The following is a 15,815-nucleotide window of genomic DNA, read 5'->3' on the forward strand; positions in this document are numbered from 1 at the left end:
GTGTATCCTGGCATTTTAAAAGTGGTCTTTTGAAAACAACCCTTTGGAATCCACCATGGGCTTAAATGGGGTAATTAAGAAGGAACATATTTAACCTTAGCATGAAATACAACACTCAAGTCAAAAACTAAATTAAAGGAACATGATAGCAGCTCTCACATGCAGTAGCTAGACATTCTTATTGCTTTCAGGGGAAAATGATATTTTAAAATCAGGAAATTCTATCAGAACCACATATTTCCCAGACATTGAGATAGAAATACTAATACCGGTAGATGAAGACTGTCAACAAACTGTAGGTCGTTATCAAAACTACTGTTCTTCAAAGTGAATACCTTCCCATTCTGACCTCCATTTTAGTCCAACCTTGGTCTTTCGGGCAGCTGAATGAGTTCCAGGACATCTCCAGAGGCCAAATCTGGGAAGTCGATGAATAAATTGTATCAAAAGCCGAAGAGTTTCCAGTCAGCATGTTCGTCTGGCATAGCTGTCACCAGAAGGACAAAGGTAGCTATCACATTAATATGTAAAAAACAGGAAATGTCTTGTTAATAAAACCCTAGCAAAAATTTTATTAACAGTGAATGGTAAATCACCTTGCAACTGCTAGTGGTCCACAGACTAGGAAAAATGAGAGCAATATTCACTTTATTGTGGTGGTCTGGAGCTGGATCTGCAATATCACCAAGGTATGCCTGCATTAGCTGTGTTGCATTGGGCAAATTACTTATTACTCTCTGCGTTGGTTCCTTGTCTGTACTTGGGGGATATAGGTTGATGTAAAGATCCAAATGAAATAATGTATGCAAAGTTATGATCCTTAGCAATGAAGGGAAATATAAGTGGTAAAAGAACAACAACAAAAAATCATTTTAGAAGAAAAAGTTGCTTGATAATTTTTTAAAGTTGGGCACAACTTGGTGAATACCTCTGATTTGGTTAGTAAAATATTGGCCGAGGAAGACTCTACCCCAAACAAGCAACTTTACCTGGAGACAAAAGGATAGCTGCTCTATTTAAAGAGGTGGTAGTGGGCAGTACATTACTTTTTCATAGCTAAGCAAAGATTGTTATATCAACTTGGATGGAAAGGCCCAACATTAGAAGATTCTGTGTGCGTATATATAACTGCAAGTGTTGGGGGAATAGTGGGTTTTATACAGGGGTGTTTCGTTTTGTTTTGATTTATTGCTTTGACCTCTTAGCTATACACTTGGTGATCTCTTAGGGCCTGAGCTTTTGTTAGTGTGGTAATCTTTTGAATAATTCATAAATATTCTAATTCTCCCCTTTCCTGACACAAACGGAAGGACTGCATTTCTCTATCCCCTTTGAAGTTAGCCATGCCCATATGACTTAATTTGGCAAATAAAATGTGAGAGGAAGTAATGAGACTCACCTCTGATTTTCTCTATTTTGGTGATGAAGGAAGTACAAGTTGGAATGGAATCTACATCAGCCAACTCTGACAGTTGGAAATGGGACATGTATCGTGAATGAGAAAAAAAATTGTGTTAGCCAATGAGATTTTGGGGTTTATTACTAAAGCAGAGGCTACGCTATCCCAGCTAGTCTAGGTAGTGTAGGGCCAGGTATCTACTTGTGGATGGACATGGATTCAGAAGTAGCTAGGTGACACAGCTGAACAGCCTAACTGATACTTACAAAGAATGATTCTTCAAAGATAAAAATAGCCCACAAAAAAAAAAAAAAAAAAGGAAGAAAGAAAGAAAGAAAAAAGAAAAGAAACCCTTCAGAATCTATGTCCTGAGAGCTCTTCCATTTGCACCAGGATTTGCTCTGCCTCTAGCTACTGTCTAGCTTGGGAGGTTGATCCATAGGCTTTCCCTTTTATAATCCCCGATTCAGATAACTATCATTAGCAAAATGAGACTGTGGACTACTAACTTCTTCTATTATCACTTCTTACATCTCTCTACCTTGCCAACTCCCTATCTCCCTACTTCTTTCCCTTCCTTCTTTCCTAAAAAAAAAAATTAGCTGAATGAGTGGCTAAGCATGTTCTAGGTATTGTACACATTTCTAGAAGTGCAAAGCCAAATAACTGTGATTTGACCTCAGAGGAGCTCTATTTAGTTAATGGCACAGTCTGACCTCCCTAAATAAATAATACTAACATAAAATGGTAATGTTATACTTGAGATATTTGCTGAATAACATGCAGGCTTGGAAATAACATGGAGTGACTATGATCTTATATGGCTAAACCTTGAACTTTCAATCCAAACAATACACAAACATCTTAGTAGGGAGATCTGCAGTTAGTAGTAGTCTTTCAAAGTTTGCTATGTCATAAGTATGGGAATGTCTTGAGTAGGCAGAGACCTTTATTTTGAAACAGAAAAAAGAATGATTAAATATGTAGAGTATCTGAGGAATGTATGAGGAATGTCTATTTCATTCTGTTAGGGCAGGATGTAGACCTTTCCAACTCACATGATCTTCTCAGTATCAGAACAATCAATCATATCTGAAAGTGACAATAGGTGGAAATAATCAAATAACAAAGAAGATACATAAACATTGTTAAGTGATTTGGGCTCTAGCCAGGAGTTAACAATGTTAGAAAATACTTTGCAGATGATTATACACTTAAAAGCCATAAACACTGACTGATTAAAGAAATTTACTAATTTAATTTTAATTAAGTTTTGTTAGTCCAAAGTAGAATTGCAATAAATGTAAAAAACATGTATGGAATGTGCTTTCTTTTTTATTCAGCAAAGCATACATTTTTTAAAAACATAAAATCATTCAAAAAAACCAGCAAACATGCCACCAAACACAGCTAAGTTTCCCTGATGATAACATGTTGTGACTTTTTATTTTGGCATGTAGAGGTCATGGAAACTCACAATATATGCACAAAGATTCTAAGTGCTTATTTGGAACAAAGAATTTTGAGTTGTAAAACCATGAATGGCTTATAGAATGCAATTTACTAAATTAGTCTTTGTTCTTACAAAGTGATCTTATCCTTTGACAGTTGAAAATATATATAATCTATATTTTTACAATCAGTGACCCACAGTCACTGATTAATTTTCATCATTGGTGGAACTGGCAGAGTTTTCACTCTCTTCAGCTGGTGGGCTGTGTCCCCGCTGGCTTGGAATAGCAGGAAGCACTCGGTTTGTCCATAGAGGTTCTCCAGATAGAACTGGGAGGAAAGAATAGAATGAAAAACTTTCAAGGTTTGCATCTCTCAGAGACTCACAAGGAATGATGGCAGTAGAACTGTGTTATTTCTGAAGGAATGGAGGCCCTTCTAAGAAGCTTTTCTTGGGGAGCGCTAAACTGCAGGAGAAAGCCATATCTATCTATCTATCTATTCATATTCAGGCTTACCACATGTAGTCAAGGATACCAAATATGCACAGATACAAGGTGGGGCCAAGTTTGATCAAAACATGATCAGGCTGTTCGGGCCTAGCAGAGCCTTCTTTTCCTAGGGTGGTGTAGCCCTTGATGGCCAGGTCAGCACAAGGCTCTAAATAAGCCCCAAGACGTCTGTACTGTGCTTTTATGCAAAAGTCAAGAGGTTCTCAGGTTTCTTTTAGGAAAAGCACTGTACCTTTCCACTTCGTTTTCATAGAACTACAGTTGATCAAAGATCTTTATCTTCCCGTCTCCTTAAATTTAATTGTGAAAAGCAAAGCCCCTGGGTTCTGCCAAAGAAAATCCCATTACTTTGGCTTCCCCAAGCCACACCAGGATTCAAGGCTGAGTGTTAGATGTCTTTGTGACTACACTTAGATGAGTGTTAGAGGTTTTTGTGACTACGAAGACAATCAGATGTCTTTGTGACTACATTTCCGCTTAAAGACAAGGTCAGACTTGAATTTCATTCAATGATTGAATTCACACCATCCAAAACTCTCCCTTTAGACAAATTAGGAAGGGCAAAGGAAATAATCTGTCCAGGCAGAGATCTTGGTCTGTGCTACTAACTCTGTGTGTGACCTTGGACAAATCTCTACCTCTCCCTTCCCTTATCTGAAAGAAGACAGGGTTGTACCTAAAGGGTTCTAGAACTCTTGCTTTGTCCCATCTGAACTGTAGCCTGGGGCATAAAAAATATATTGGATATTTACTCTGTGCAAACAGCTGCAAAGGGTTTTATGTACATTATCTCATTTAATCCTCTCAACAGTCTTGAACTACTCTTATAAGCTAAGTGAAGAAACTGAAGTACAGAAAGGTTAAGGAACTTGTCTTAAATAGGGCAGCTTCTAAATCATCTAACCTCTGCAATTAAGAAGATGTGGGGAGAGAGAGAGAGAGAGAGAGAGAGAGAGAGAGAGAGAGAGAGTGAGTGTGTGTGTGTATGTGCACACAAGTGCTTGAGTACATGTTATAAAAGACTGGGTTGGGATAGGAAGAACAGGAAGGAAGGAAATTAAAATCCAGTGAGTAGGGGCTTTCCTGGTGGTGCAGTGGTTGAGAGTCCGTCTGCCAATGCAGGGGACATGGGTTCGAGCCTTGGTCTGGGAGGATCCCACATGCTGCGGAGCAACTGGGCCCGTGCACCACAGCTGCTGAGCCTGCGCTCTAGAGCCCGCGAGCCACAACTACTGAGCTCACGTGCCACAACTAGTGAAGCCCACATGCCTAGAGCCCATGCTCCGCAACAAGAGAAGCCACTGCAATGAGAAGCCCGTGCACCACAATGAAGAGTAGCCCCGGCTCGCTGCAACCAGAGAAAAAGCCCGAGCGCAGCAACGAAGACCCAACACAGCCAAAAAAAAAAAAATCCAATAAGTATCACCTGTTTCATGTGACAGCTGACTCGGTATCCTGTAATTCTGCTTCTGGCTCTGCTACTTACTACCTAAATAACGGGCAAGTTATGTGACCTCTCTGAACTCAGTTTTCTCATCTCTACTGCCTCAGAGTACAGATATAAGGATTTACAATCTCCAAATTTCTAGGCATGGGGCTCAGGAATCCCCTTTATAACAAGGACCCCAGATAATACTTAGGCACAGGCAAACTTGATCACTTGGTGAATAGAATATATTAACAGTTTATATTGTGAGAAGTTTTGCATAAAATAACGCTAACAGTAAAACTGATGAACAGCATCTACTTGATTATTCCTTTCTGCTTAGGAATGCATTAGCCTGTGAGTGCAGAGGTAAGACACATTTCTATCTGTCCAACATAGTAAGGAAAACAATGTCAGGAAGCCAGAGAAGAATTTTTAAAGAGAAGACTTTTAAAAGAATTTTTAAAGCCAGTCTTAAGAGAAGAATTTTTAAAATTTTTAAATTTAATTTTTAAATTTTTCCTGACAGGTAAATGTCAGGAAGCCAGTCTTAAGAGAAGAATTTTTAAAGCATTAAAGACATTAAATAGTACATAGCAAAATAAACGTCTGTTATTGTTTTTATAGTCCAAACACAAAAATTCCTCAAGGGAGGGAGTTTATTTTTAAACAAGCATTACCATGTTGGATGAAGCTTTGAAGACTGTCTCTATTTTATTTTCCTGTAATGTACAGGGTTGGGCGCCTGATGTTCTCTTGAAAAAAATGAAAGTAAACCAAAATAACATTTAGCCCTGTCTAGACGTGTTAACAGTGTTAACCTTTGCAAAGGAAGCCGAGGAAAATTCAAAATACTTACATTTTTGGTCTGGTAGGGGAGCCAGGTTGTTCCGGGTGAAAGGAAGATCCCAGATTTTAGGTCTGTTTGGGGAGAGATGCTGAAAATTTTGTCCTGGGGACAAACATATTTGCATCAATCATATGAGACTCAACCAAGGGCAAATTATAAAATCCAGTGGGTAAAAGAATCATAAAGGTTGTTATAGATCATGAAATTTATGATGTTAACAACAACAAAATACTAATAGCTCTACCATATTCAGTTTCTATCACATGCCAGTCACTGTTTAAATGAAAGGAAAAGGTATCAGAAATCATTTCTGGAGTAAACTATTTAAATACAATTTTATAAACAAGCACAGTTGGCCATGCACTCTACAAAACTTAAAAGTTTGAAAAATAACATAGGGTATTAGTGTGTCACATATTGGTCAATCTGGGTTGAATGAGTGGGTGATGAGTAGGATATATTCTTCTAGAGCTGTGTTTCTTACTCCTGGCTGCACAGAGAAATTATCTGAGGAGTTAAAAAAAGATGCTACTCTGGCTAAACACCACACCAAATAAATGAGTATCTCTGGGGCTGGGATAGGATGCCAGAGTTTTGTCAGCTCCCAGGTGATTCTGTTGTGAATCCAGGATTGAAACACACTGATCTAGAAGATGGGAGCTGAGTGAAAGCACTTGGGAGATCTGGATGATCTAATTTAGATGACCAGTAGAGTTATGCTGGAGCTATGCATAACAGCTCTTAAATTTTCAGGAATTTTGTGAGCTGGTTTACATCATACTTGGTGGCTTGACATCAGCCATGGTGGGAAAATTTACATCAGGGAAATTAGCAAGTACTGATTTTTCTCTGAAGAGCCACCTATTAAACATTTATTAGCACATGACTGATTACAAGAGATGGATGTTCCAAACACCTGAAAATAGAAGGGACTACACAAAAGTTAAGTCCATTTAACAAGCTGACCAAATGGTATAATAAATAGGAGTTTGGGCTCTGGGGTCAGACAGGATTAGGCTTAATTCCCAACTTGGGCAAGTGATGTTCTGTCTCTAAATCTTAATTTCCTCACATGTAAAATGCTGAAAATAATTTTATCTGTCTTTTTCAGTTGTCATAAAGATTAGGAGAACAAAGGTAAAGCATTTAGCTTATAGAGTAAACAATAAACATTAGCAATTATTACAGTGTTATTCTGTGGCATGTTTAACATGATCTCCTGGACAGTGGGGCACGTATTCATTTGATCTTTTTGTTTAGTAGTCTAGTAGGAACCAGAATCACTACAGCAACACTCATAGGGTTTAAGTCTTCCGTTTGGGTAAAGCAGTCCTTAGAACAGGGGAAAAAAAGCATTAGCCATGATCCACCTCCCATCTGCTTCGGTGAGTCCAGTGGTAGATTTGCAGGGGCAGTCATCTGAGCAGTGTCATTTGATGTCATTTGATGAATAGTAAGCAAAATTTCTAGTCTCCTTGGTGGACATTTTGCCATTATATTTTTATTCCTTTGAACTCTGAAGGTTAAATAACCTCACAAGCCATTATTTAAAAGAAAACATTCCTAAGTAGAATTACAATAAAACCCATATCAGCTCATACCTGATTATTCATCCATGAACACTTGAGCAGAAATTTGCAAAACCAAAAATGAGATAATGATAATTATGGATAATGCATATTGAGCACTTACTATTGTCAAGGGCTAGACTAACTGCTGTAGGCATAGTCTCATTTAATCCTAACAATCACCTTCCCTTGTGAGATAGAGACTATTATCATCCCCATTATACAAATGAGGACACTGTGGCTTAGAGAAGTTCTAAATTGTCTGCAAGATCACATGATGGGAAGTGTCAGCCAGGCTCTGGACCTAAAATCCACACTATCCTGCCTCCTTAGGGGCCAAAGCAATATTGATAGGATGGGAGAAGTGGCAGAGAAGGACTTCAGCAGTGATTTGGGAGGAGGTGGGAGGAGAGTTAAACTGTTTTCCACACTGGCATTTTGCTCAGTTTTGAAGGACAAGGCAGAATGTGCATAGTCCAAAGTTCTCTTATCTGTGCTGTAGGCACCTTCAGGGAGTGTCCAGCCTGTGGGGACAGGGTTGAGGACCACTGTCTTAGAATAAAAAGGCAGGAAACGTTTTCATCATTAAATGAGGAAACAGAAGTGAATGAAGATTAGTAATAATTCAGCACTCATCTATGGCAAACTCACTGTATTCCAGAGCCTAGAGTACAAACAGAAGGCAAGGTGCTCAGGAGGGGCTGATGGGAAGAGAGACAGGTAAAGTTGTACTTTCGAAGGCCATGAGTAGTGCTGTGAGGGTATCAGAGGTCAGTGTGTCTTGAATTCCATAGACCTCGCTTGACCATCTGCTCTGCTACTTCCTAGCAAGCTCTGTGACCTTAGGCCGGTGGGCTAACCACTCTACTCCTCGATTTCTTCATCTCTAAAATGGGGATAAAAATTCCTCTCCAGCAGTGCTGTTGAAGGGGAAGTATGTGGTTCACTGCCCCAGAGGAGGCTTAATAAGGCAGAGATATTCCTTTATGATGGATAGTAAAAATGGGTCACACCTCCTACAGCAGTCAGGGTAACTTCTACATAGGAGGCAAGTTTTAGACTGGTTCTTAAAAGATTGTAGGAATCTGTCAAGCACACAGTGGATAAAAATAACATGGGCAAAGATGTCATAGAGTAAAAAGGTATGTAGTTGTATAGGAACTGAGAGATATTCATGGAACTGTTCAAGGGGATGGGGGGTGGGAGGAAAGGATTTGAGACGGGAGGTGCAGAAGTTGAGAATGGGAAGTGAGGCCAGGCCATGTTGGGAGGACTTTGTTTGCCAGCTAAAGAATCTGGCCTTCGTCCTGTCAAGATGCAAAGCTTCTGATGGGTTTAAACAGAGGTGGTCACAGCATCAGACCTACCTACTATCAGACCTGAGGAGGACAGTGCATTGTTGGGGGGATACTCTAGAAAATTCTGGAGAAGAAAGTTCTCTCTTGAGGGAGAAAGGAAGCAAACACTTTGTTAGCTTCCTTGTGATAGCCTGCAAATAACCAGGCTGGTAGCAAACACCACAGAGCTTTCTGTTCAATTTTCTCTGAAAGCTGCTCTCAATGAATTAAGCTGCTGTGCTCCAAATTCCCTCATTAAGTTAAGTGCCTCATCCCGCATCTCTCTCCATCTAGCCCAGTGACAGGTCTCAATAAATGTTAAGCAATAATCATTAGAGCTAAATGTTCAGGGCTGCTGATGTAAGCAGAGGACATTAGCTGCCTGGAATTCAAACGGTAGCAATCACTGCTAGCCCATATTATTTCTACTAAACCCAGGGTGGGGAAAGAGAAAATCCAAAGTAAAGGGGCCATCCAAGTTCAAGCCCGTGGTGCTGTGGTATGATTTATAGTACCCAAATGCTTTGCTACTTTAGGTTTCAAATCAAGTATGGGAGCTCAGTGTAGAAATCTACTGAGTTTCAACCTGCCTAGACTAACAACTTGAAGCCCTTAAGTGAACCCTCCCAACTGTACTCTGGAAGCTTCAGCAGTTCTAAAAACAACACCTCAAATTGGGTTAAAAAATATTCACAAAAATAAAATCTATAAGGCAGAGAGAAATCTTTTTATTTTGGGGAGTACAGTGTAATTTCTAAGAAAATCACATTGTAGGTAATTTGGTAAGCATACTAACAAACTGGACTTTGAGACTTAAAGAGAGAAATATGTACATTGCCATGGGATAACTTCCTATTTAGGAGGTCTGGGTTCAAGTTCTGAATATGTCCTTAGTGACATATTCAGAACAATTAGTTGTAAGACTGAGCAGATTCTAGGCCATGTAAATTATAACTGGAAAGGGCCTCATGAAACAAAATGGTCCCAGACTCTGTATCCAGAGGGTAGGAAAACTGTAGCCGAGAGAGATGACATGTCTTGCCTTATCAATCAGGGCTCATTCAGGAAAATAGAGACTTCTTTAGGCCTTGAAACAGAGGGAATTTCATACAGAAAGGTGGTTATACTGGTTGGTAGAAAAGGTGAGAAGCCAGAGGACAGGGTAGAAGGACAATCCAGAGATTAACCACAGCAGGAAGATGCAACCACTTCTAGGCTGGAGTGATAAGGGGAAGAGTTGGTATCACCAAGGCTCAGAAGCTAGTGGGAGCCAGAACCACAGAGTGAGGGGCTTTGTGGAGGAAGTGGGAGGAATTGGAAGCCCTGTTGGAGAATCCATAGGAAGCAGAGGGACACTGTGTAGAACTACACTTGTTTTCCTCTTTCTCCTGCTCTTACTCTATTGCCAGCGCCTCTTGGTACTTGGCCAAAAGTACCTGGAAGCAGCTGCAAGGGAGCCTGGGAAGTGTAGTTTCCTGAGATACAAAGTAGAGCTGGAGGGAAGAGCCTAGATCTGAGAGCAAAAAGGCAGCTGACTAGCACATTTACTTAAATGTCATCATCTTTTAAACAAAGGTCATCTGTAGCTTGTCTCTAAGGCATAGCGCTTAGCATAGGGCCTGGCACATAGCTAAAAAAAAAAACCCCACAAATGTGTATGTGTGTATAGTACTATGCTCAATCATTGTTCTAAGTATTTTATATGCATCAATTTGTTTAATCTTAACAGCAACTCAAAGCCCTACATGTTAGGTATTTCCTCCCATTTTTGACATGAAGAAACAACGGCTCAGAGAGATTCAGTAACAGCAAGTAAATGAGAGTCAGAATTTGAACCCAGATAGTGTGACTTTAGAATCCCTCTCTTGGGGCAATTCCCTGGCAGTCCAGTGGTTAGAAGCTGGCTCTTTCACTGCCATGGTCCCATGTTTGATTCCTGGTCAGGGAACTAAATCCCATAAGCTGTGTGGTGCAGCCAAAAAAAAAAAAAGAAAAAAAAAAAGAATCCCTTTCTTAACCACTGGATGTGCTGCCTCTTCATAAATCAGGATAATAGACATTATCCTTTAAAGAATGAGTGAAAGAACTAAGGTCCTTTCCGTTTAAAACTTATGATTTTGTATCTAAACATGAGAAGAAAATCAATTTAAAGTGAGTTGTATAATCAGTTTAGCAAATCCATGTACCTTAAAGTTCATTTATAGGCTGAAGATTCTTGGGAGTTTATCTCGTCATGACTCAGTTACCTAGGATGGCTCCTAGTTATTATCAGCATTCAAAAACATTGGTTGTTGGGGCTTCCCTGGTGGCGCAGTGGTTGAGAGTCTGCCTGCTAATGCAGGGGACACGGGTTCGAGCCCTGGTCTGGGAGGATCCCACATGCCGCGGAGCAACTAGGCCCGTGAGCCACAACTACTGAGCCTGCGCGTCTGAAGCCAGTGCTCCGCAATAAGAGAGGCCGCAATAGTGAGAGGCCCGCGCACCGCAATGAAGAGTGGCCCCCGCTTGCCACAACTAGAGAAAGCCCTCGCACAGAAACAAAGACGCAACACAGCAAAAATAAATAAATTAATTAATAAACTCCTACCCCCAACATCTACAAAAAAAAAAATTGGTTGAAAAAATAAATGCTTTGGTACAGGCATGGCTAATTATTTGACATTCCCTTGGAGAATTCTGCTTCTCCTTTTCTGCCCCATAGGACTTTTCAAGTTACTTCATTGGAAAAGTGAAACAAATCCTCAAACCAATTTATTGAATTTCTTTTTATTTTAAATAATATAGAAGGTTTTAGATGGCACATGTGACAGAATCTACTAGCTCTCTATCCAATATCTATTCTCTTTTTCCTCCTAGAAACAAAAATCCAATTTTGGAGGGACGGTCATGTGCCCAGTTAAAAGGATCCGATTCCCAGTCTCCTGCGCAGATAGGCATGATCATGTGACTAAAGTTCTGGCCAACGAAACGGAAGCAGACTGTGGAATTTATGGGAGATAACTTATTAATGGGAGCTAATTCAGCTGGCGGACATCCATTTCCGCCCCACCCCCTTCCTTCCTCCTGCTCTGTCAGACATTATGAAATGTGCAATGATGCAAAGGATGAAAGGCATAGGTTAAGTTGTAGAGCATACAGATGGAAGGAGCCTGGGTCTCTGGTGATCATGGATTCCCCAAGCACCTGGGAACCATCACCTTCGACTACTTTCATATGAGAGCAATAAACTTCTATGCTGTTTAAGCCACTGTTACTTTGGATTTCTGTTACAGGCAGATGAACCCAATCCTAACTGATATAGAAAAGACAGCCCAAGGCTGTCCTGGGAACAGAAAAAGAACAAGACTTTCACAAATTTCAAAAAATTTTCAAAAAGAAGATATTAGCCAAGACAGGACTAACTCCAGAAAGTAGGCTGAGTCAAGGCCCTGGAGGCCACCAAAGTGTCAAAGATAGCAGATCAATATCTTTTCTTCCTCACCCTTCTGCAGAACACAAGGAAAAACCACCCACGCTTCAGTGCTTAGTGGAGGAAGTAAAATCTTGAGGGAAGTTTTTCTCAGGAAATAGCCTTCATGTGTTTATTCCTATCTATCCTGTGCTTAAAAACATATAAATATGTATGAGGGAAGCCATACTCTACCTCACAGGTTTCAGGCATCAGGCACATGAAGATGAGTGAGGAGAGCCAGACTCATACTGCATATTAAACGGGAAGGAATATTCCTTATTTCCAAAGATATACTGTGCTCCTCTACTTCTTAAAATATACATAGCCCCCTTGGGCTTTCATTTTTCTACTTCTGAAATAAACATGGTTCAAGCAATATATCATTTTTCCTCTTAACCCTACTATAAGCAAAACAACAACAGAAACTTGTTGATAAAGAACAACTGACACTCCACAGACAGATACAGGAGAGTGGTGCAGACTGGGTTGAACTGGGGACAGTGATGTCCAAGTGATGTTGATGGGGATAGTGGTTACTCAGATCCAGGCAGTTACTGCCAAGTGAAATTTGGGTTCAGTGTTGCCAGACTTTTCAACTTCTCAAGAGAAGCTGGAGTTTTAAATTTTTATGTCAAACTTCATGATTTTTAAAAACTAGTAATTAATTCACTTGATTACTGCATTAGTAATGAACTGATTTTGGAAGTTGTTTTGCAGCCTCTGCTTTAGAACGATAGTTCTTAGTCTCTGGTATACATCAGAATCACCTGGGGGCCGTTAACAGAGAAATAAAAATTTTAGTGTGATACATTTGTTTAACACAAATGTTAAATGGGAAAATAGGTATGTATATATTGCTTGCATGTGTATAAAAATATAGATTCTTTAGTGTGATACACTTATTTAAAATGTATATATACATATATATTTAAATATGTATAAAATATCTCTGGAAGGTAAACAAAAAATCAATAACATAGCTTTGGATGAGGGGTACTCGGTAGCTGGGGCAAGAGGCAGGAGGGAGAATTGCCACGTGACCATTTGGTGTGTATGGAGACCTGAGCCACACATGTGTGAATGTGTTCTCTTTCTACACGTATACATAGAAGGCATTGCCATTTTCCCTTTTGCCTCACCAAGATCTTGGTTCAGTAGTCCTGGAGTGGTCATCGAACACATGATTTAAAAACAAACAATCACACAAACAAATCAACCCCTCGTAGGTGATATTGCCAAGTATCCCTGCTTAAGAATACTTGCTAGTGGAAATAGTAATATTCCTGCTCTAATCTGCCAGTCACCACACATATCTGCTACGATGAGATAAGATGAGAAGGCACATACTTTTACTTGATGATTGCTCTCGAGGTGGAAAAGCAGACTGTTTCCATAGCCTGGAAATCCTGAAGCCAGTACACTCAAGGGAAAAAGGTAGCCTAATCACCCATTTCCATTCTGCCCCTGTTCTCTAGGCCACCTACTATCACTCCAGTTCCTAACCCAGGACTACACAACACATTTCTTGTATAGAATCTGTCAGAAATGAGAAAGAAGGAAGCAGGGACATTACCTGATGAAGGATTATGTAGATGAGGAAGATGTGGCGGCCCTGACACCTCCTGGTGACTGGATCTGCCGGTAAGCAACCTGTCTAGCAGCTTATCAGAAGAAGACACAGTCCAAGCTTTATAGAACACCTGGTTATCCAGCAATACCTGGCAGCCAGTTCTGTTGTTCAATAAATCCTGCTCACTTCGGCTTTTCTGAGATTGCTGGGCAGCATGATGAGTACCAGAGCTCAGGCCAGCATGGGAAGTGGCCCCCTGGGAGGCTGTCAGGAAGTTATGGCCTAGGGTGATGGGTGGGAGACTCTGCGTTCTGATTGGCGGAAGTCCTTTATGGGCCAGAGGCTTCTTTTCTGGCAAGTGATATTTTGAATTCTCTGAGGTCCTCTTCTTAAAGTCAACCATAGCCACCTGATCACCAGGCTGTTCTTGGCAGTTGGTATCCATGTTGCTGTCAAAGGTGGTGATGATGTCATCAACTTCCGAGGTGGGCTCCGCCCTGTGCCAGTCCCTGCAGTGATCTTTCTGATAGGCCCTCTGCTCTTCTTTTTTGTTCCTGCAGAAGATTTGATTGAGCATGCTGAATCGTCCCTCTTTCTTCTGGGGTCTACTCTTCTGGGAAGGAAGGGGTCGAGTAGGCTCTGTTCTATGGGAATATAAAATAACAAGGATGCTATGTGAGGGCAGGAAGTGGAGACACCAGCAGTAACCACACAACAGACCTCCCTCTATTCCATCCACCTGAGCAGGTTGTCTGAGATCATCCACAGACACTCGAAGCCCTCTCAAGTCAAAGGTGATGTGCAAGAGCTACTCACAACCTCCTTGGCCATCCCCTTCCTTGCCATGGTCAGTTCTCTGTCCAGTTAGAACATTTCTTAGTTAGATTTCACCTGCTCCCTCAGGAACTATCCTTTCAAAATTTGTCTTCTCCCAGGGATTAAGTAAGCTGAAAATACCTCAAAGTATTACTGTTCTCACTTCTTAAGGACAGTCAGTAGGAGTGCAAGCTTTAAGTCAAAGAGATGAAGGCCAAATGTGGAGTACATTTGGCCTTCAGGCTTCAACTAGCAGCAGCAGGGCGGAGGTTGCAGATGTCGGGGGAGTGTGATTTTAGGCTTTCTTTGAAAGGGATCCCAGGTGATCTGGGCAGAGCTCTGATAGGAAGCCTGCCCATTTTACGCTGTTTGTGTGTTGTTTCTTGTTGAGCTTTTACTAAATTTCCTATTGAAAAAGTGTACTAAAGGAAGCCGAGGAGAGAAGCTTTTGTCTGGGCTTCAGCTGCAGAAGAGGAAGTGTGTATTCCAGAGGTTGGGCGTGGCAGGAGAAGAAAATGAGCAATGCCCAATGAGCAGGCAATTTCTAAAGGAAAAAACGGTCAGCAGCTGTCCGGCTGGCTCTTCCTGTGTGGAGAGTTTCCCTGAGGCACTATTCTGTTTTTGTTCCTTGGAAAATTCTGTGTTGTTCTCTTCTGAGGCCACAATTGATTTAATGCTTTCTGTGGTATGAGTTAATGATGAAAACTGACTGTGTTCATGCCCTAAAAGCCAGATTGCAACATTATTCTTTGGAGTGAGATATTGTAATATGTAATTTGAAAAAATCACCCCTCATTTTGGCTGCATATAATGAATGGTTTTTGTTTTTTTTCTGCAGGTCACACAGTGTATAAATGAATCTTTATTCCTGTGATATATTTTTATCCTCCTTTCACCTTCCAATAGGCTTTCTGAAATATTAAACACAACTTCTGGACTCCTGATACTACCAGAGAGAACCCCAGGAGATCTCTAGCATTCTTTCAAGTTTCCCCATACAGAATATGCCCCTGTGCTAACTGATGCTACTTCAGCATCTTCTATAAACAATCTCCTCCTCCTCTTAAGGTTGTGATTTTGGTCAGTGGGTCTCAAAGTATGGTCCACTGAACCTGGAGGTGAGGGCCCTGATAGTCTTCAGAAGTTTCATGAGGTTTAACCTATATTCATAATAATATCACTTCTCACCAGTGTTTGGGTTTTTTTTTTTTTTTTTTTTTTTTTGCGGCGGAGCACAGGCTCCGGATGCGCAGGCTCAGAGGCCATGGCTCACGGGCCCAGCCGCTTCGCGGCACGTGGGATCCTCCCGGACCGGGGCACGAACCCGTGTCCTCTGCATCGGCAGGCGGACTCTCAACCACTGCGCCACCAGGGAAGCCCCTCACCAGTGTTTTTTCCACTGGTCTGCTTTTTACACCAAGGGTGCAAGAGAGC

The 15,815-nt window shown here is 40.9% G+C and overlaps 1 protein-coding gene across 1 annotated transcript in view; it reads right to left on the minus strand.

Annotated features, from left to right (window-relative positions):
- Positions 1 to 1,472: 1,472 nt before the first annotated feature.
- Positions 1,473 to 15,815, minus strand: part of ANKRD55 (ankyrin repeat domain 55) — a 102,222-nt gene continuing 87,879 nt past the window's right edge. Inside the window, exons 9-11 of the mRNA XM_019930032.3 lie at positions 13,569 to 14,209; positions 5,649 to 5,741; positions 1,473 to 3,181 (exon numbers count right to left, since the gene is read on the minus strand). Of these exons, the coding sequence (XP_019785591.1) occupies positions 3,060 to 3,181; positions 5,649 to 5,741; positions 13,569 to 14,209 (856 nt within the window). The 3' untranslated portion in view covers positions 1,473 to 3,059. The remainder of the gene's footprint in view (positions 3,182 to 5,648; positions 5,742 to 13,568; positions 14,210 to 15,815) is intronic.

This window comes from Tursiops truncatus, chromosome 3, assembly GCF_011762595.2.
Source record: "Tursiops truncatus isolate mTurTru1 chromosome 3, mTurTru1.mat.Y, whole genome shotgun sequence".
Taxonomy (NCBI): Eukaryota; Metazoa; Chordata; class Mammalia; order Artiodactyla; family Delphinidae; genus Tursiops; species Tursiops truncatus.